Raw genomic sequence first — 22,010 nt, 5'->3', positions numbered from 1 at the left:
ATCTTAAATTTAACCCCCGAGGAGGAAAACAAGAAGAAAACAGTGCAATTACAAATTTAAAAAAATTAATCTAAATAAAATAAAAAACTACACACCGAGAAAGAAAGGAAATAAAATCTGAAAGGAAAACCCTAGCTGATTTGGCTCAATGGATAGAGCATCGGCCTGTGGACCAAAGGGTCCCAGGTTCAATTCCCGTCAAGGGCAGGTACCTTGGTTGCAGGAGGCAACCAATCAGTGTGTTTCTCTCACACTGATGTTTCTGTCTTTCCCTCTCTCTCTCACTCTTCTAAAAATCAATGGAAAGATATCCTTGGGTGAGGATTGATAAAAAAAAACATCAACCAATGAATGCATCTATAACTGGAACAACACATCAATGTTTCCCTCCTTTTCCCTTCCTCTCGCTCTCTAAAGTCAATAAATAATAAAAATAAAAAAGCATGTTGTGCATACTGAGTGCCCAATGAGAGTTTTCTTCTCCAAGTCTCTACATGCAGGTTTGGAAGGCTAAGAACTCTTGAATGATAGCAGTGCAAACAAGAGCTTTTCCCCTCAACCTTAAAAAAAAATTGATTTTAGAGAAGAAGAGAGAAGGAGAGTGAGATAGAAGCATCAATGATGAGAGAGAATCGTTAATCGGCTGCCTCCTGCATGTCCCACACGGGATCGAGCCCGCAACCCGGGCATGTGCTCCTGACCAGGAATCGAACTGGCACGAGGGCTCCTTATATATCTTTTTAAAAGGATTTGATAGTAACAGGCATCACAGTATTCATCCTGTAATGCTTCACCTTGTCTTTCATAAGAGTAAGGTTACACAACTGCAATATCATCAGCACATAAGAAATTTAGTATTGGCAAAATATTAAACAGTCTACATTCAAATTTTCCCAGTTAAAAATATCTGGATCTAATCAAGAAACAGAGATTGTATTGATTTATTTCTTTAGTCTGCTTTAATGTAGAATGATTCCCTAACCTTTAACATTAAAAAAAACACTTTTACTGAAATTTAACAAAAAAACACACAAATTATGTGTCCAGCTTGATGAATTGTAAGCAGTACTCGGATCAATAAATCAGACATTACTAGGACCTCAGAAATCCTCCTAGGGTCCCTCCCATCACTCTCCAACCCCCAAAGGTTGCCCCTGTTCTGACTTAAAATCCATTGGCTCAGTGGCTGCTTTCACTCATCATTACGTTTATGAGATCATCCATGTTGTGAACAGTGACAGTTCATTTTTACTGCTATCTGTAGTTCTTACATTATATGAACATACTTGTCCATTTGTTATTAACCATTCTGCTCTTAATGGTCACGTAGGTTGTTTGCTTTTGGGGTTGTTACTGTTAGTGCTGCTGTGAAAATATGCTGCATGCCTTTTGTGAAGATAGAGTATACATTTCTGGTGAGTTCATCTGCCTTTTTGTTTTTCAAGATACTGACTCTGAGGAGAGTACGGACCCTTGTTCGGTAGTGTCTGCTATGTGGATTTCTCTGATTTGTTTCCTCACGTTTAGCTCCAGGTTCAACATTTTTTGTGAGAATACTGTATAGCTGTCCTTCTCAGTGAGTCACATCAGGAAGTGTGTGCTACCGGTTTGTCCCATTATTGAGGATATGTCTGATTGCTTGTTAAGGTGATGTCCATCAGATTTCTCCATTGTGAAGATCACTTTTTTCCAAACTAGTCACTTTTTTTGCAACTTTGCTAATATTTGTAATACCTTATATTAAATATCTTACTGAGTTACAAAGTTCTTGTGGCCAAAAACTTTACTGTGGAATTCAATAGGTATGTTGTAGTTATGTTGTGGTCAGTTTAGTGAGTATTGACAAATATATACGTACATCCTATCTAATGAAGGGGGAATATGCAAATTGACCATCACACCATAATGGTCAAGATTGCTGTGCCCACAGTGGAGGCCGAGTTCCCATAACGAGTCTTAAGCAATTAACACATTGTATGTGGGAAACGTATTTATACATTTTAAACGTTTTACGTTGACTGGTAGTAGAGCGCAGGGCACGTATTAATACGTTTTTTATAGACTAGCAGTAGAATGCGGGTAACGTATAAATACGTAAACTAAAGTTATTGTAATTTTACTGAACGTTGCCATTTGCGCAAAAAATTAGCAAAATGGCCCGCGCCACCTGTTAGCGTGCGATAAAAACTACCTGCAAACAATGAGTTGAGCAATCAGCAGGGACCTGAGGCTGCATGGTGCTGGGCCAGGGCAGGGGACCTGAGGCTGTGCCCCCAGCCTGGTGGGGCTTGACAAAGGACCTTAGGCCATGCCTCCTGCCCAGTGGAGTTTGACGGGGGACCTCAGGCCACGCTCCCTGTCCTGGTGCCAGGCTGAGGGACCTCAGATTGTGCCCCTCGCCTGGCAGGGCTTGACGGGGGACCTCAGGCCTGTGTGGCCTGCCCAGTGGAGCTTGACCTCAGGCCACCTCCACCACCCGGCACTGGGCCAGGTGACCTGAGGCCGTGCCCCTCGCCCCGGCGCCAGGCTGGGGGACCTGAGGCTGTGCCCCCACCTGGTGGGGCTTGGCGGGGATGGGGCTGGCCGGGTCTGGATCTAGCCCAGTGGGGGTGGGGCTGGCCGGGTCTGGGTCTCGCGCGATTTCTAAGCGCACTTGGGTGGGCGGGGACTTGACTCTGAGTCCCATGGCGTGCCCCAGACTCTGACAGGAGGAAAATTTTCATATACATTTTACTAATTTTCTTTCATCTCTGACACTTCTATTATAGAGAAAGGGCAAATAGCAATATTAAAATATTTCCTCTAATAAATTCCCTTTTAATGTGCATGAATTTCGTGTACCGGGTCACGTGTGTGTGTGTGTGTGTGTGTGTATCTGTGTAACCATCACCACAATTAAAACAATTTCAGTATTCCTAATTGTTCCCTCATGCTGCTTCCCAGAAATTCCCGGCCTTTGGCCTCAGGAAATCGGAACTGCTTTCTATCACTGTAGTTTATAATGTCTTTCCTAGAATTTCATAAGTGAATTCATAATATATGTATTCTTTTGTTTCATTTCTTTTGCTTAGAGTAATGTTTGTGAAATTTATATTGTTGTGCGTGTCAGTAATTAATTTTTATTAGTGAGCTGTGTTCCACGGTATAGCTGTACCAACATTTGTTGCTCTATTCATCAGTTGATGGGAGTTTGGATTATATTAATTACCTATTGCTGCATAACAGTATTACCACAAACGTAGCAGTTTAAAGCAAGCTGTATCTATTGTCTCAGTTTCCATGGGTCAGGATCAGGACACAGTTTAGCTGAGTCTCTCAGGCAGCTATCAAGGTGTCCGCCGGGGCTGTAATCTGAGTCTGGATGGTGAAGGATCTGTTTCTAGCTCATGTGGTGTGAACAGAATTCAGTTCCTTATGGACTGCAGACTGAGGTCTTCTCGACATGGCCACTTGCTTCCTCACAGCCAGCAAGGGAGAGAATCTCTTAGCAAATTGGACATTACTGCCATATGCATCGTACCCATGTACATGTAATTACATGCATCTGTCGCCTTTGCCAGAAGCAAGTCACAGATACACCCATACTCAAGGGGACAAAACCAACGCATGAATGCCAGGCGGTGGGGATCATCAGTCATCTTAGATTAGAGTCTTCCCACGTGACTGTTTCTAGTTTGGGGCTACTATAAATATTCATATATAAGTGTTTGTGAAGATATATGTTTTCATTTTTCTTGATAAATATCTATGAGTGCAATTGCTGGGTCATGTAGTTGCATGTTTAGTTTTATAATAAATTGCTTAAGAGTTTGCAAATTTGTGCTAGTTTTCATTTGCTCCACATTCACAACAATACTTGGTGTTATCCGTCCTTTTTCTTTTAGCCATTCTGGTGCCTGTGTGGTGGCATTGTGGTTGGAGTTTACATTTCTGTGATGACTAATGCTGAGCATCTTTTCCTGTGCTTATTGGTCCCTTTTCCCCATATGCATAGCAGTTCCATTATCATTTGTTGGACAGATTACCCTTTCTGCATTGAATCATCTTTGTCAAAAATTTAAAAACATTCTGTAGGGATAGGGGAGGCCAGGGGACTGTCTAGGGCGGGGGGGGAAATGGACACATATGTAATACCCTTTGTAATAAAAAATTAAAAAAAAAACACAACAACAACAACAAAAATAAAAACATTCTGTACACATAGATCAAGTTCTGGACTCTATTTTGTTCCATTTGTCTATACATATATCTGTCCTAATGCAAATTAAATAATCTTGAAATCAGGTCAAGTCTTCTGACTGTATTCATTTTCTGAATTGTTTTAGCTTTAGTCTATTGCATCTGTATATAAATCTTAGAATCACTTTATCACTTCCTACAAAAAAGCTTGGTGGAATTATGTGGAATCTATAGGTCAATTGGTGGGAGAATTGATATTTTAATATCGATCATTAGCATGGTATATATCTCCATTTAGGTTTATTTGATTTTTCCCAATAGTTTTTTTTTAGTTTTAAGTATGTAGGTCATGCATGGTCTCTATTAAATTTCTCGAGAAACATTTTGTATTTTTGCAGGTTATTGAATTCATGAATTTTAGATTTCATTTTTTTGGTTCTTCAGTGCTAGTATATAGTAATAAAATTGATTTTGTATCTTGACCTTATTTTTGCAACCTTGTTAAACTCATAATCTAATAGCTTTTTTTGTAGATTTCTGCTAAGATGATAGTGCTGTCTGCAAATAAGAACAGCTTTAATTCTTCTTTAAATATGTTTTTATTGATTTCAGAGAGAGGAAAGGAGAGTGAGAGAGAGATAGAGACATCTATGAGAGGGAAACATCAATTGGCTGCCTCCAGCAGCCCGGGCATATGCCCTGGCCAAGAATGGCACCGGTGATAAACTGTGCATGGAATGATGGGGTCAACCAACTGAGCCACACTGGCTGGGCAAGACAATTTTAATTTTTGCTTTCCAGTTTATATGCCTTTATTTTTCTTATAGTATTGTACATACAGCCTAGGACTTCTAGTACAAAGTTAAAAGACATAGTGGGAGTAGACAGTCTTACCTTGTTCATCTTGAGGGACATGCATTCAGTCATTCACATTTAAATATGATGTTAGCCGGGACCGGTTTGGCTCAGTGGATAGAGCCTCGGCTTGCGGACTGAGGGGTCCCGGGTTCGATTCCGGTCAAGGGCATGTACCTGGGTTGCGGGCACATCCCCAGTGGGAGATGTGCAGGAGGCGGCTGATTGATGTTTCTCTCTCATCGATGTTTCTAACTATCTCTCTCCCTTCCTCTCTGTAAAAAATCAATAAAATATATTTAAAAAAATATGATGTTAGCTTATAGCTGTTTTGTTAGGTGCCCTTTATCAAGTGGAGGAGATTCAACTTTTAATTTTAATTATCTGAGTGTTGTCAGGTGCTCTTTTTGCTTTCTGTTGAGTTGATCTTATTGTTTTCTTTCTCTATTCTATTAATACGATGATTTATGTTGATTGGTTTTTCAAATGTTAAACCAATCTTGCATTTGTTGGATAAGTTCCACTTGGTCATAATGTATTATTATCCTTTTTATATATTGATGCGTTTTGTCAATATTTTGTTATAGATTTTTACATTTATGTTTATGAGGAATATTGATTTATAGTTTTATTTCTTTTTTGTCTTAAATTATTTAAATGTGTATTTTAAAGTAGATATAAGGCTATCAAACTTCCTGTTTTGCCTAATTGGTGTAGCTCAGTGTTTGAGCGTCTACCTATGAACCAGAAGGTCACAGTTTGATTCCCAGTTAGGGCCCATGCCTGGGTTGTGGACTCAATCCCCAGTAGGAGGTGTGCTCTCATCATTGATGTTTCTATTTTTCCCTCTCCCTTCCTCTCTTAGAATGAATAAAAATATATTAAAAAAAACTTTTCTGTTTTTTTCTAGTGTCAATTTGGTATGTGTCTCAAGGAATTTGTTTATTTTAGTTGTGAAATTTGTTTTAAAGTTTTTTTTATAATATTCCTTTATTATTTTTAATGTATTTATTGATTTTAGAGAGGAAGGGAGAATTAGAAAGAGAGAGGGAGAGAGAAACATCAATTTGTTGTTCCACTTATTTATGTACTCATTGGTCGTTTCTTGTATGTGTTCTGACCAGAGATTGTACCTGAAACCTTGACATATCAGGAGGATGCTCTAACCAACTGAGCTACCCTATTGATTTTTTTAAATGTCTTGTGGCCCTGGCCAGGTAGCTCAGTTGGCCCACAACCTGGGCATGTTCTGTGACAGGAATCTAATCGTAACCTCCTGGTTTATAGGTCGATGCTCAACCACTGAGCCACACCAGTCGGGCTGCCTTATTATCTTTTAAATATCTGTAGAAATACAGTGGTTTCCCCTTTTTCATTTCTAATAGGGGAAATTAGTGTCTTCAAAAAACCAGCTTTTATTTAATTGATTTTCCTCTATTTGTAATTTTTATATCATATATTCCTTTCCTTTTATTTCCTTTGGATTTCATTTGCTCTTACTTTTTTCTGTCTTCTTTTCTAAAACCAGTGCTTAAAACTGTAAATTTCCCTCTAAGTACTGCTTTAGTTGCATTCCATAATTTAGATATGTTTTATTTTCATGTTCATTTAGTTCAGAATATTTTCTAATTTCCCCTGATTTCTTCTTTGACCCATAAATTATTTAGAAGTCTGATTACGACTAGATTTAATTTCCAAATATCTGGGACTTTTCCAATTTTTTTTTTCTGTTACTGATTTCTAGTTTAATTCCGTTGTGGTCAAAAAACGTACTGTGTATGTTTGCAAATCTTTTAAATTTGAGATTTGTTTTGTGGTCTGTCCTGGTGAATTTTTCCTATGAACTTGAAAATAATGTATAGCTCTGGCCGGTGTGGCTCCATCGTTAGAGCCTTGGCCCGCCCACTGAAGGGTCTTGGGTTTGATTCCCAGTCAAGGGCACATATCTAGGTTGCAGGTTCAATACCTGGCCCTGGTCGAGGTAAGTGCGGGAGGCAACCAATTGATGTGTCTCTCTTATCAATGTTTCTCTCTCCTCCCCCTTCCACTCTCTCTAAAAATCAATGGAAAAAATATCCTCGGGTGAGAATTAACAAAACAAAACAAATAAAATAAAATATAAAGTATATTCTGCTTGTTAGAGTGTTCTACAAATGTCGGGCTGTGTTGGTTGATAGTGTTATGTAGGCCTTCTGTATCTTTACTGACTTCTGGTTAAGGAGAGAGGAGTATTAATGTCTCCGACTGTAACTGTGGATTTGTCTATTCTTTGTAATTATGTCTGATTTGCTTCATATGTTTTGAAACTGTGATTGTGTGCATAGTTATTCAGGATTACTGTGTCATCTTGATTGACTCCTTTATTTTGGAAATTTCCCTGTTTACCGTGGTTGGTAATATCTATTATTTTGAAGTTGACTGAGATTAATATTGCCACTACAGCTTTCTGATGATTAGTGTTTGCATGGTATGTCATTTTCCATTCTTTGGCTTTTTACCTATATGTGTCTTTTTCTTTAAAGTGTTTTTTTTTCATGGATAGCATACAGCGAGGGCTTGCTCTCCCCCAGGCTCCCGTGCTCAGCCTGACAACTCTACCTTTTAATTGGAGTGTTTTGTTTATGGTTGGATTTAAGTCTACCATCTTGCAATTTTTTAAAATCTGTTTTTTTGTTTTGTTTTTGTTTTCTTCTTTTGGGTTGAATTGTTTTTTAAAAAAATATATATATTTCTTTATTGATTTCAGAGAGGAAGGGAGAAGGAGAGAGAGAGAGACACATCAATGGTGAGAGAGAATCATTGATCGGCTGCCTCCTGCATGCCCCCTACTGGGGATTGAGCCCGCAACCCAGGCATGTGCCCTTGGCCGGAATTGAACCCAGGACCCTTCAGTCCGCAGGCTGACGCTCTAGCCACTGAGCCAAGCTGGCCAGGGCTGGATTGAATTGTTTTTAAGGATTTCATTTTATATCTGCTATTGGTTTACCGCTACTTTTTAGGTTGCTTTTTGTTTATTAGTGATTGCTCTAAGGCAGTGATTCTCAACCTTTCTAATGCCTGACCCTTTAATACGGTTCCTCATATTGTAGTGACCCCCAACCATAAAATTATTTTCGTTGCTACTTCATAACTGTCATTTTGCTACTGTTATGAATCGTCATGTAAATATCTGATATGCAGGATGTATTTTCATTGTTACAAATTGAACATAATTAAAGCATAGTGATTCATCACAAAAACAATATGTAATTATATATGTGTTTTCCGATGGTCTTTGGCAACCCCAGTGAAAGGGTCGTTCGACCCCCAAAGAGGTTGCGACCCACAGGTTGAGAACCGCTGCTCTAACGTTTATGTTACTTGAAGTTATTAGACTACTTTCAAACGATAGTTTACTAATTAATGTATAATGTAAGAACCTAAAAACAGTATGCTTCTAGTTTTCCTCTCATCCACTATACTATGTGTCATTGATTTTACTTTCACATGTCATAAATCCCACAGTACATTTTAAATTATCTTTTAAAAATAAAAAATAAAAAAAACGTTTAAAATATCCTATATTTACCAACATATTTATAATTTCTGGCATTGTTCTTTTGTGTAGACCAAGTTTTTATTTGGTATTTTCCTTCTGCTTTAAGAATTTCTTTGAACATTTCCTGAGGTCCAAGTATACTATTAACAAATTCTTCTAGCTTTTTATTTTTTAAAACTATATTTTTATTGATTTCAGAGAGAAGAAAGGAGAGGGAGAGAGAGAGATAGAAACATCAGTGATGAGAGAGAATCATTGATTGGCTTCCTCCTACTCACCCTCTATTGGGGATTGAGCCCACAATCCAGGCATGTGCCCTGACCAGGAATTGAACCGTGACCTCCTGGTTCATAAGTGGATGCTCAACCACTGAGCCACACCAGCTAGGCCTTCCAGCTTTTTATTTTCTTTCTGAAAATGTTTTAATTTAGTATTCATTTTTGAAAGACATTGTCACTGGATATAGAATTCTAGGTTGACTTTTTTTTTTTTTTTTTACCTGTAGGCATTTTAATAATACTATTCTATTTTAGTTTTGGCTTGCATAGTTTCTGATCAGAAGTGTAAAATCACCCTTAAAGTTGACTAATATTTGTAGGTAATATTTCTCTTTTTTCTGGTTATTTATAAGATTTTCCCCTTTTTCATAGATTTTTAGCAATCTATAATAATAAAAGTCTAATATGCAAATCGACTGAATGGCCGAACAGTGGAACGACCGTCCAGACGACCTTCCAAAACTGGGGCTGCCATGACCTACTCTTGCACAAATTTCGTGCATCGGGCCTCTAGTTTCATGATAATGTGCTTTAGTGTGGTTTTGTTTGCTCTCCTGGGAGTTTGTTGAGCTTCTTAGATCTCTGAGTTTTAGTTTTTATCAAATTTGGAAAATTTTCAGTCATTATTTCTCAAAAAGTTTTTTTAGTCTTTTTTCACTGTTTTTGCTGCCATGTCTTCAAGTGCACTTACCTTTTCTTCTGCAGTGTCTAATCTCATTCCATTCAGTGAAATTTTTACTTAGGCTATTATATTTTTCATCTCTATATCTTCTACTTTTTTTTCAGGTTTGAAAACTTTATTAGCATATTAAAAATTTGAGCATTGCAATTAGTTCACATAATGTGAACAAAAAGAAAATGACTCACTGATTAAACTGCATTTTATAGCCTGCAGGACACCTTGGACCAACTTTTTTCTACTCTAGATTTCACTGTTGTCCCACCCAGATTGTTTTTTCACCAATAAGCAATATCAAGTCCTATTTTTACGCTTTTAAGGGTAGATCTAGAGTTGCTTTTACCCCAGGGATAATCTGACTCCCCAACCAGATGGAGCCCTTCCCAGTTTCTACTGAGTGAGCAGTGAGGACACTCCACTGTGGTGCTTGGGACTTGTGACCCTGTGAGGGTTCTGGGCGCTGTTCAGCTCGCAGCTTCTTCACTCTTTTTAACCTTGTGGAGCTTCATTCTATGCATGCACACGTTTTAATATTCAACAAAGACTTAAGGGAACCTCCAAGCAGATTTCTGGAGCTGTCTTTCTGCATAGTTCTCTCCTCTCTGGAACTCTGTCCTGTGACTTTCAGCTGCGTTGGCCTTCCTGAACCCCAACCTTTGTTTCCTCAACTTAGTGAGACTGCTGTGGTCTGCTGGGGACACCCCACCCCCACCCCCACCCCCAGCTCTCCTTGGCCTGCAATGTGCAGCCAGGGTGATCTTAGGGCTCATATTATTTGTTTCTGTCCTGTCAGGAATCATAGTCCTTTACTGCCTGCTGTCCAGCGTCTACAAACAGTGGTGCCGTTTATTTTATTTAGTTTTCTGGTTTACAGTAAGAAGGAAAACCTGGTCTCTATTACTCCATCAGAGGCAGCAGTCTGTTGGTTGATTTTGAGTGGAGCAGTGACACTGCCTCTTACTTCATTTCATCCTGAGTGTCAGGTGCTAGTATTATTCCCGTTATTCCCCTAGAGGCGGAAACTGAGGCTCAGAGAGATTGAAAACTATTCCCACGGTCACTCAATTATTAATACTAGAGTTTATGCACTTGCCGCTGTACCAGTGCCTCTCAAAAAAACATTTGTTGAATTGAATCTTACTCTTCCCGTCAAAGACCTATAGGCCAGACTGGCTTAGGGCGTACCGGAGTTACAGTCACTGGCAGGTGTCAGTGAGTACACCTAGACTTTAGACCGGGATGTCCTTTAGTGTCCAAACCTGAGCTGTGTGTGCGGTTCATCTTTGCTGTGCAGCAAGGTCAGCACATGGGCTCCCTGGCCGGGAAGGTCAGCGCCTGGGCAGCAGGAGTGAGGGCATGTTCATCTCGATTAAACTGGAAGTCTTTCTCTCTGCCACTGTGGACTTTTTTGTTTGTCTGTTTTTTTAAAATAAATAAATATGTATTGATTTCAGAGAGGAAGGGAGAGGGAGAGAGAGATAGAAACATCAGTATGAGAGAGGATCATTGATTGGCTGCCTCCTGCACCCCCTACAATCTGGGCATGTGTGCTGACCAGGAATTGAACCATGACCTCCTGGTTCATAGGTCGATGCTCAACCACTGAGCCACGCCAGCCAGGCTGTCTGTCAGTTTTTGCTCTTCTTCCTTTCTGCTCTTGCAGTCTGGCCCCGAAGGATCCTGACTGTGGATTGCGTAGAGCAGTGGTCGGCAAACTCATTAGTCAACAGAGCCAAATATCAACAGTACAACGATTGAAATTTCTTTTGAGAGCCAGATTTTTAAAACTTAAACTATATAGGTAGGTACATTGTTATTCACTTAGTTAGGGTGCTCCTAAGGCTTAGGAAGAGCCACACTCAAGGGACCAAAGAGCCGCAGTTTGCCGACCACTGGCCTAGAGCCTACTTCTTACCCCTTGGCAATAGACCGCAGCTGTGAGTTTTGAACCTTACTATCATTAGGCCACCCTGTCAAGATTTCTAGGAACCAGTTGGGATTTAATTTGTAGGGATTTGTCTCAAGCCAGAAAGTAGACTTGACCACTTAACAGGGTTGATGTGTAGGCGTAGGCGTTTGAGAAGTGTTGGGCTTTCATGAAAGCTGGACTGGTGAGATTAACGAGCTTGGGAATTCCGCTCTGACAGGCACTTGCCTGCTCAGACCTTTGCCTCCTTTGACACAGCACGTAGGACTGCGTGCTGAAGATGGGGTCTGTCCCCCCGCATAAGGAAGCAGTGGTCAGGATTCTCTAAGGGGGCCTGTGGGTGGTTTGGATCAACGGTTCTTCATTGCGTGCCTTGCAGGATATTTAGCCTCCCAGGCGCCTGCCCTCTAAATGGGGACTCCCTGGTCATTGTGACAGCCAGAAACCCGCACACATTTTCAAGTGCCCCTTGTGGGTGATTCGCCCGCAGTTGAGAAGCATCAGGCCACAGCACTGCACTGAGAATAGGCCCGGTGTGTGTGAGGTTGGAGGTGAAGTGTTCCAGGGAAAGACAGGGCACTGCCGGTCCTCTGCTTGTCTCACATGTATACAGAGTGGTTCCTTTGTTTTAACTTTTTAGGTGAAAATATTTAAGCACGTGTTTATTGAGGACCAGTGTTATTCTAAGTGCTGAAGACCAGCCTCCAATGAAGTGCAGTGCCTGTCTTCAAGGAGCTTAAAATCCAGTGGGGGGAGAGAATCAGCTAGCTCCCCAGCAAAGAATTTCAGGTGGTGGTACCAGTATGGAGAGTAGTAGGGCTGTTTTGGTCATCCAGAGACACTTTCCTAAAGGGCTCTGAGACAGGAAATGGGGGATGGACATGCTAGAGAACGATCTAGAATATAATCCGTATTGGGCAACTTCCAGATTGGCAAGAAGCTCTCTGTATTCACTGATAAGGTCAGACTGACCTCAGGCAGCACTGAGTTCGTTTGGGGAAACGCTTGCTCCTCTCTTAGCAGCCCTGAGATTGCGTTTGGAGGCCTGGCTTTGGTGTACTGGGATGCCAGTTGAGGAAGCCAAACCTTGAGGAATTTGGAGAGTGTTGCTGTTTGAAGTTCCTTGGTGGGGACATGTACACATATATGTACTTCTTGTACCCTTTGAATATCCTGGGAAGAATATATAAGGAACTAGCATCAGTGGTGGGTCGCCTAAGGAAGAAGAGACTGACTGAGTGTTGGGATGAGAGGAAAGCTTCCTTTAAAATTTTTTAATATGTAAAGTTTTTTAAAAAGCAGAATATATTTTCATGGTTCAAAATTTAAAAAGGTACAAAAGGTATGTGTTGAAAGAGACTTGGTACTGTATAGTGCTTCAAGTTTTCCTTCTTGCAAATATTAGTTGTTCAAGAGATAAACTAATTTAAGGGAAGTACCTTGGTGATCTCTCAGGAAGAAAGTTTTGGGTTAAGTCAGAATGAGGCCTAAATACTAAGCTGTTTGCATTGGATTGTTTCATCAAGTCAAAAAACCTACATTATTATTGATGGGGCAGCATTAAAGTTGGTGCTAATAAAATGTGGTCTAAACAAAACTTGATTATTTTGATTAATTAGAAAGGTTCAGGCCCCTTTATTATCAGTTACTAACTGAGTCATCGTGGGTGAGTTATTTAACATCCCTTGCCTCAGTTTCCTCATCAGCAATAATTTTATAAATTTATTGTGGAATTAAGTGAAGGATGAACTAAATAAATGTTAGCACTTAGTATTTACCAAATGGAGTGAAGGCAGCTTCAGGAAGATAATCAACTTTAATATTTAGTCCATTCAGTTGAATTAGAACCATTGGCTCTCTTCTTCACTGCTCGTCATTCATTCTACAAATGTCTATGGAATGCCTGGTGTGCACCTGATACTGTCCCAGGCCCTAGGGATACAGTGCAGAGCAGACACAGTTCTGGAGTTTATAATGTGGTGGGGGACAGTAGGCTGTTAGTATATAATGGAGATTTGAGCCGTCATGGGTGTCAGAGAGGGAAGGTTTCCCTGGGGAAGTGACAAGTTAAATTGTCAGAGGGAAAGGAAGGAATAGCATGTGCAAAGGCCCATTTGACAGAGGAGGAAAAGGCCGGTGTGTCTGTTGTGGGCAGAGCTGGCGGATGGGGGCCACGCAGACTGAGATGTAGTCAGAGCAGATGCAAGGCCTTGCAGGCCATGCTGAAAGTTTTTTCTGTGTGAGACTTGTTCACTGGTGGGCGGGTGGATTCGGGGTGAGATGATTGGATTATCGCTTGGAAAGATAGTCTGTTTGCAGTGTGGAGAATGAATGGGAAGAGAGCCAGCGTGGGTGTGGGTGAGCTGATTAGAAGGCCTTTGCAGTGGCTCAGGCAGATTTTGGAAGCATGGACCATGGTGCTGGCACTGGATATGGAGAGAAGTGAGTGGACTGAGTCCGTGGCTATTTAGGAGGAATATCGGCAGGGCTTGATGAGTTAGCTCTGGCGAGTCAGGGAGAAGGAGCTGTCAAGGATGGCCTTGTGTTCACATATTTTGGTGGAAGTTGTCCCTTTCACTCCGGGAACACTGGAAAAGGACATGTGTGGCAGGGGGAGGAGATTATGAATCTGCTATGGATTTAAGTCCAAGAGGAGGCAGGGAAGCAGTCGGATGTAGAACTCAGAGGCATCTGGGCTCGAGATCTAAATGCAGGAGCTTATTGATGCCTGAGCCTTGGGAGGGAGGAAGGAAGAGAGGGGAAGCATGCTCTCCTGGCCTGAGACTTGCTACCTGGCTTCATGCTGGCTGGCCTTGGACTGGGACAAGAGGAGCACTTGAGACAGGACTTTGTATGAGGATGGAGTCCGTCTTCCAGCAGAGTCCTTGCCAGTGTGCATGTGCCAGCTGTGTGGTGGCATCTGGGCGTAAGGACATCGTGGGGGACCCTCTGTGGAGTGCACTCTTCCCTTCCCTACCTCCTATTCTTTTTCCTGGGAGCCTGCCACTTGCTATCTTGAACTGGCTCGGGGAGTGTGGAGGCTGGAGGCTGGCTCCTAAGACCCACACATTAGCTGCAGTTGTCTGGATTTTATCTGTAGATAATTGGAAATTGGCTTGAACATCAGTACAGTAAACCAATCATAACTCTCACAAACTGCTTGTTTTATGCTTTTGGAGGTTTGTAAATTTCCTCCGAGCCTGTCTGTCTCTGCCTCTGTCTCTCTCTTTCTCTAAATTTTGGTAAGATCAGTCAAGGGTGGAAGGCAGATGTGAGGGTGAGGGAGAGATCCAGAGGCGAAGGAAACAGAACAGATTAGAGCCGGGCGAGTGGGCCACAATGCTGCCTGCCTGCCAGTTGGTCCGTTTATCTGTCAGCCTGTCACTAGCTTATTGTGAAAAAAGAGTTTAAGCCTGGCTTTCTCTTCTGCTGTGGATCGCTGTCCTCAGAGACTAGTGTAGGAACCAGGGTAGATCTCGCTTTCCTGGTTCCAGACAGATGCCCAGAGAAAATCCCGGGTGTGGGCAACTGGGGCCCCCTTGTGGCTGGATTCGGTTCTCCACTTTTGCTCTGCCTTTCCTGGTCAACTCCTTAGTTGGGAGGAGGCAAAAGGTTTTGCATTCACTTAACACCTTCCTGCTGGACTTTGCTGTTTCCATGGATTTGGTGATGGTCCCCAGCCCCTGCTGCCCAGCTGCTGGTCTTGGGTCCTCCTAAGCCAAGCCCAGCCTTCTCGAGATGCTGGCACTGAACCCAGGCAGCCTCTTCGTGTTCGCTGGGACTTCAGACTCTTCGGGCCACTGCTGTCAGATAGCCCACCCAGCACCCTCTACAGTGTGAAAAAACGGAGAGAAACGTGAGAAAGGGGTTTGTGTGTGTTGCTTGAGAGTAGAATGTCTTTGGTTTTGATGTCCATTGGGTGGCACTGTGATCTTATTATTGTTTCTGTTTTTCTTTGCAGCCAAGCTCTAGTCCAGGAAGTGAAAATGTGATGCCTCGAGAGCCACTGGTAAGAATCCAGGTTACATATGTATCATTTTCTAATAGTTAAAATACAATGTGAGTTTCAAGAAACCCTATGGTCTTACAGCTTTACATCAGTAGTGCCCCTTTAAAAGTAGATGTTGTGTGGAGACTAACTCCATCAGTGACCTCTGACTTCTGACTTCCTGGCATCAGGAATTAGTAAGATCTCTTTAGTAAAGCCTCGTCTTCTTTTTATTTAATTTAATCTTTATTTATTGATTTGAGAGAGAGAGAAAGAGAGAGAGAGATTTGTCATTCCACTTATTTATGCGTTCTTCCACTTATTTATGCATTCATTGGCTGATTTTTGTATGTGTCCTGACTAGGGATCAAACCCACAACCTTGGCATTTCGGGATGATGCTCTAATCAACTGAGCTACCTGGTCAGGGCAAAGCCTGATCTTTTCTGGAACTGAAAGCATCCACCCCAGTTGGTGACGCACCACTTGGCTTATTGCTGATCAATAGTAATTAGTGGGGCGCCTGAAACCTTTGGGGCTGAGTTGGAGTGAGGCTGCTGGGCTTAGCCAAGTTGCTGCTTGATTGTATAGAATAGCCGTTCATTTTTCTTTTTTTTAATATCACTTGAGGATATTTTTCCATTTATTTTTAAAGAGAGTAGGAGAGGGAGAAACAGAGAGAAATGTCAGTGTGGGAGAAACGCATCGATTGGTTGCCTCCTGCATGCGCCCCAACCAGGGCTCAAGCTGGGGAGGAGCCTGCAGCTGAGGTATGTGTTCTTGACCAGAATTGAACCCAGGACCCTTTGGTCCGCAGTCCGACACTCTATCAACTGAGCCAAACTGGCTAGGGCTGGAATAGCTGTTCTTTGCCCCTACGGGTGAGGGCACCTCAGGTGGCCTTTGAAGAACAGTTAAGGGAGGGAACTCCGTTTTGCCTGGTTAGTAGTTAGGTTTATGATATTTGTTTCCGGCTAATATTATTGTCAGGGAAGAGTCCTACTAGGTACCGAAGGTAATTTTCTTAACAAAGTGCTTTTGCTCGGGGGTCTGAGCCGGAGTGCCTGCCCGCCTGCCCCGTTTTTATCCTACTTCGCATTTCAGGACGGTTGCCGGTCCTGTTGGTAGGGTATAGAGACCTGTTTTGTACCAACCAGACATGTTTTATGGAGGGGCCAGCTTTAGGCTGAACTTTTCAGAGCTTTTTCTCTCTTTGAATGTTGATAAGTTTAGGGATGTACTGCCCAGCTTTTGTTTCTGCGGGGCCTGCTGTTTCGCCTGTTTTTCTTCCTTCTCCTTCTGGCAGTAGCGTGAGGAGGTAAGGAGAGGGCATTAACGTTGTGAGCAAGTCTGAATGAATCCTAGCCTGTTCTAAGGCTTTCCAGGACAGAGGGGAGAAAGACCAGGGCGATACAAGCCCTGCCTGGACTGTTTCAGGACAGTGCTACTGCCATCATGTCACCTGTTGTTACCAAAAATGGCTCATTTTCACCTGTCCCCGCAGTGGCTTTTCACTCTTTTGGGATCGCCTGAGTTCTTCCTTGAGGTCACGGTGGTGTGAAAGCCAGTCTCTTAGGTAGACCTTGAGTATTTCCCACGGGGCCTGCCACACTGCCCCTTGGGCTGAAGTTATAGTTGGTTTTGGAGTGATGTCCAAATTGAACATGACAGTCCTTTTCAATCCTATATTCCTCAGTCTCTTTAAATTTTGACCTCCTAATTTAACTATTGATCACCAGGAGAGCGGCCGGTCCATTCTGGGGGGTTATGATTGGACAAACTGTGGGAGGTCCTTTCTAGCAGGGAGTCCCAAGCAGTTGGCAGCCTCACTGATTTCGGGGTATGTGGAGCCCTGCAGCCCCTTTGCTCTACTAATGTTTCTGTTCACGCTCTTTTCCTGCTGCACTGTGCATCTGCTTGTTGGTTGGTTGTATTTTTATTTCTTTCTTTTCTGGGAGGCCCTGAGCAGTCTTCAAACCCTAGTAGCCTGTGATTGTCCAGAGTTCAGACTCATTCTCTCCAGGCCAACTCTACAATTACCTTATATTTAATTAATATTTTTTCCCCTCTTTACGTACTTGCTGCATAATTGCTCAGAGGAAAGAAAACACATAGCAGCAATTTATATATATATAAAAAAAACAATAATTAAAAAAAACCCCGAAATAAACTCCCATCTCATTTGGGCTGATCCTATGAGTTGGGTAATTAGAGCCCTATTAAAAGGTAGACCCCTCTTTTTTTATTAAATTTTTTATATTAAACTCCCACAGTCTCTCAGTCATGGCCTTATTGCTTTTGGCCAACCATTTGCAGCAGCCTGATTAAATGAGGGCACCAGCCGAGTTGTATGGTCTTGTGTGAACTACTTCTGCCTCTTGGGAGTGGCGGTGGGAGGGTGCCAGGCAGAGGAGCCCGCCAGGGGCTAGCAAGAGCTCGTGTGGCAGGTTGTGGGTACAGGACAAGCTGCTCTGAAGCGGGTGCTGAGTCACAGGTGCTGGAGAAGGGACGGACGGTAGCCCAACCACAGAAAGCCCGATAGCACAGCGATTCTGGCCGGGGGTGTTACCCATTCCCTGGATGCTCGGGAGAGTAGACAATCGAAGACTAAAACTAAGCCTCTTCTTAAGTAATTTATATATTTTATCTGGGAGAGGAAAGGCATTTGTATACATGAAACAATTAGCAAAAAACACAGGGCTGTATATAATTTAATGAACAGTATAAAATCGTGTATAATTGGTGCAGAATTGCCTGGCGTGGAGTCTGAGAGAGCCCTCATTATTCAGAGGAGGAGTTGCAGAGGAAGCGAGTTTGAGGGTGAGGGGTACTCAGGGTGGGTTTTGTGGAGCTGGAAGCCAGGTCTGGAGGAATGGGATAGTTCAGTGCTGAGGGAACACCCTGCTATGCTATTTTTGTTTTTGTTTTTAGCTGAGTGCAAAATTCCTTTATGGGAGCTGCCTGTTCTCTACAGTAAAAGGGCTAAGCACAGGATGCTAAAGGCAAATACTGGTGTTCTTTGTCTCCAGAACTAGATGATCACCTTGGAATAACTTCCCCCTTATGAAAAACTAGAGGCCTGGTGCACAGATTCGTGCACTGGTGGGGTCCCTCAGCCTGGCTTGTCCCATCTCGCAATCCGGGACCCCTCGGGGGATGTTGCGGGCCGAAACTGGCAGTCCGACATCCCCCAAGAGATGTAGTAGTGCTCGAAGCAGCAGGTTGCTGGGGCGCTCCCGCTCATCTTGGCCCCGCTGTGCCTGCCACAGGCTGGTGCCCAGTCAGTCCGATTGGGAGAGGCTGGCGCCACTGCCGCCACAGCGGTGCTCACCAGCTGTGAGCACAGCATCTGGCGCCCGTTGGTTAGCTGAGCGGCGCTTCCACTGTGGGAGTGCACTGACCACCAGGGGGCAGCTCCTGCATTAAGCGTCTGCCCCCAAGTGGTTGGTGTGCATCATAGCAACTGGTCGATTGGTCGGTCGACTGGTCGCTTAGGCTTTACATATAGAGACGGGGGTTCTGACAGAAGAGGCTCTATTGACAGCAGGTGGATGTACGTATTTAGGCTTCTGCATGATTGTTTGCTTTATTGCTAGGGAAGGAGGGCCTGATTTTATTTCTGTCCTCTCTGGACAATACAAGCAGGCTTGTGATTTCGTGCTGAGAAGTATGGTTTTGTAGTTTCTAAATGATATGTTTGTGTTTATGTCTGTCCCCTTGTCTTGATTCTACGCAAGCAGTGACACTTCATGCTACCTTCTCTTGCCCCTTAAATTCTCCTCCCCCCCAAAAACGAACCCAGTAACCCTGACTGTATTAGTGGGATAGTTGCTCTATAATGTAATAAAGTTCTCAGTGCTAGAGATTGGTGATCAGACCAGTTTGACAAATTCTGAGAACTCCCAGAATGTTAATGACAAAACTCTTTGTATTAGTTAAAACAGCTGATTACTTTTTCTTCTTCATTGTTTCTTATTGAGCTTTTCCTCCAAGGGCAAAGAATTTTGACAGCCCTTCCAGCTTCTCCCAGACCTGTTCAAAGCCTTCTGTAAATTTCCTGTAGACCTGAGTTTTCTCGTCACCTTGTGGACACATGCTCAGGCTCACTCAAAGGCTCTAGGTCAGTGGTTCTCAACCTTCCTAATGCTGCGACCCTTTAATACAGTTCCTCATGTTGTGGTGACCCCCAACCATAAAATCATTTTCGTTGCTACTTCAGAACTGTAATTTTGCTACTGTTATGAATCGTCATGAAAATATCTGATATGCAGGATGTATTTTCATTGGTACAAATTGAACATAATTAAAGCAGAGTGATTAATCACAAAAACAGTATGTAATTATATATGTGTTTTCCGATGGTCTTAGGCAACCCCTGTGAAAGGGTCGGTCGTTCGACCCTCAAAGGGGTTGCGACCCACAGGTTGAGAACCGTTGCTCTAGGTGGATTCACTCTGGCAGGATGAAGTCCTGCCTTGCTGATGGGTCTTTAAGGATGGGTAAAGCCTGGCCAGTATGCTTCAGTGGTTGAGCATCGACCTATGAACCCGGAGGTCACCGTTCAATTCCCGGTTGGGGCACATGCCCGGGTTACGGGCTCTATCCCCAATGGAGGACATGCAGGAGGCAGCCTATCCATGATTCCTTCTCATCATGAATGTTTCTATCTCCCTTCCTCTCTGAAATAAAAAAAAAAAAGAAATAAAGAAAAGAATGGGTGGACATTGTCGGCATGGAGTAACTCAGTTCCTATCTTGCTTGGATACAGAAACTGGGGTTAAGTAACCTTCCGAGAGTCCTTTTAGTCATATGATTTAGGTTATTTGAAGTAAGCAGTAAATAAGTTTCGTTTACGTGTCTACTTGTTTCAACGCAACAAATTTCTCAATATTCAGCAGCACTATTGCTCATCTACTTTATATGCTTACGGGTTTTGGCTAAACTAGAATTTCAGCTTTTTGCTCATTGACATCAAGTTCTTTCTAATGTATGAGTCTTCTGCCGTGTTCTCTTCCTCTAACTGTAAAGTATAGGGTTTGTTGTTGTTTTGTTTCTGTCTTTTCCCTGTATCCACCCACCTTTCCCTGTATCCACCCACCAAAAGAATGCTAAGCTTACATGAATGTATTTTTATAAATGATGATGGTGATTTCTACTTTATCACTTTCCCTAGGACCAATATTTTTTGGTATGCTGGATTATTATTTTTTTTTTTAAATGTGTTTTTATTTCAGAGAGGAAAGGAGAGAGGGAGGGAGGGAGGGAGGGAGGGAGGGAGGAAGGGCGAGAGAGAGGGAGGGAGGAGAAAGAAAGAAAGAAAGGTCAATGATGAGAGAGAATCATTGATTGGCTGCCTCCTGCACACCCCCTACTGGGGATTGAGCCCGCAAACCAGGCATGTGCCCTTGACCGGAATCGAACCCGGGACCCTTCAGTCCACTGGCCAACACTCTATCCACTGAGCCAGACCGGCTAGGGCAGTATGCTGGATTCTTAAAAATAAGGACACTGGACACTTGCAGACCCAGGCTGTGTGCCGGCAGTTTTGTCCTCTAAGTAGAGGTGTCCTGAGTCCTCAGGTTTCTCCTTGAGGCTAAGACGGAACCTTGCCCACCTGGATTCTGCAACGTGTATTTGATCTCAGGTCTTCTGGGGGAGCTCATCCCCCTTACACCTGGACACCTAGGGATTTTCTCTTTACTTCTACGTCAGTTAACCAGAGGCCGGTAATCAAAAGGCTGTTCATATCTCTATGAATTTAGGGAGCTAGGCTGTGAGCCTCTGTTTGAGAATGCCTGTGGCTAGTCTTCTAGAGACCGCTCATGTAGTTCTGCAGGCACCTCCCTGTATTTGTATCTTTTGTGGTTAGAGCGTTTTGGTGAACTTGCTGGTGGGCTCACTGTGGCTATGCTGGATTCTTAAAAATAAGGACACTGGACACTTGCAGACCCAGGCTGTGTGCCAGCAGTTTTGTCCTCTAAGTAGAGGCTTTTTCCCCACAAGACATTGCTGAAGGGTGACATTCATATGCTCAGTGCATTTCTGTGTGTGTACACTCATGTGCACTATGGATGTGTGTATATTTGCATATGTAGAACATGTAACACACACCTTTTATTTTTTCAAATATATATATTATTGATTTTTTACAGAGAGGAAGGGAGAGGGATAGAGAGTCAGAAACATCGATGAGAGAGAAGCATCGATCAGCTGCCTCCTGCACATCCCCCACCAGGGATATGCCTGCAACTAAGGTACATGCCCTTGACCGGAATCGAACCTGGGACCCTTCAGTCCCCAGGCCGATGCTCTATCCAGTGAGCCAAACCGGTCAGGGCACACACACCTTTTAACAAAATTCAGAGCACTTGTTGGGGAAATAAAGTTGATTTTAATATTGTATTCATGAAAGTGTTTTATAAGTATAGGGGCAATGAAACTAGCCATTTAGAGATTTTGGAAACTTGTCATTTTTCCTCCCCAGGAAAAATAAATAAATAAATAAATAAATAAATAAATAAATAGAGCAAATGTACAGTATTAAGCATTATTATTTTAAAAATATAT

At 42.7% G+C, this 22,010-nt stretch overlaps 1 protein-coding gene across 5 annotated transcripts in view; it reads left to right on the top strand.

Annotated features, from left to right (window-relative positions):
* The window catches only part of PEX14 (peroxisomal biogenesis factor 14), a 133,808-nt gene that overhangs the window by 5,317 nt on the left and 106,481 nt on the right, over positions 1-22,010 (top strand). For 4 of the 5 annotated variants that reach the window (XM_015565893.1, XM_006766730.2, XM_015565892.1 and 1 more), the window contains exon 2: positions 15,418-15,465. The exons of the other annotated variant lie outside the window; for it this stretch is intronic. In XM_015565893.1, coding sequence (XP_015421379.1) covers positions 15,418-15,465 — 48 coding nt within the window. The remainder of the gene's footprint in view (positions 1-15,417; positions 15,466-22,010) is intronic. 5 annotated transcript variants of the gene reach the window in all.

This window comes from Myotis davidii, unplaced genomic scaffold (genome assembly GCF_000327345.1).
Source record: "Myotis davidii unplaced genomic scaffold, ASM32734v1 scaffold299, whole genome shotgun sequence".
NCBI classification, from domain to species: domain Eukaryota; kingdom Metazoa; phylum Chordata; class Mammalia; order Chiroptera; family Vespertilionidae; genus Myotis; species Myotis davidii.
The sequence above is the reverse complement of the archived record's forward strand: the minus strand, read 5'-3'. Positions and strand labels throughout refer to the sequence as shown.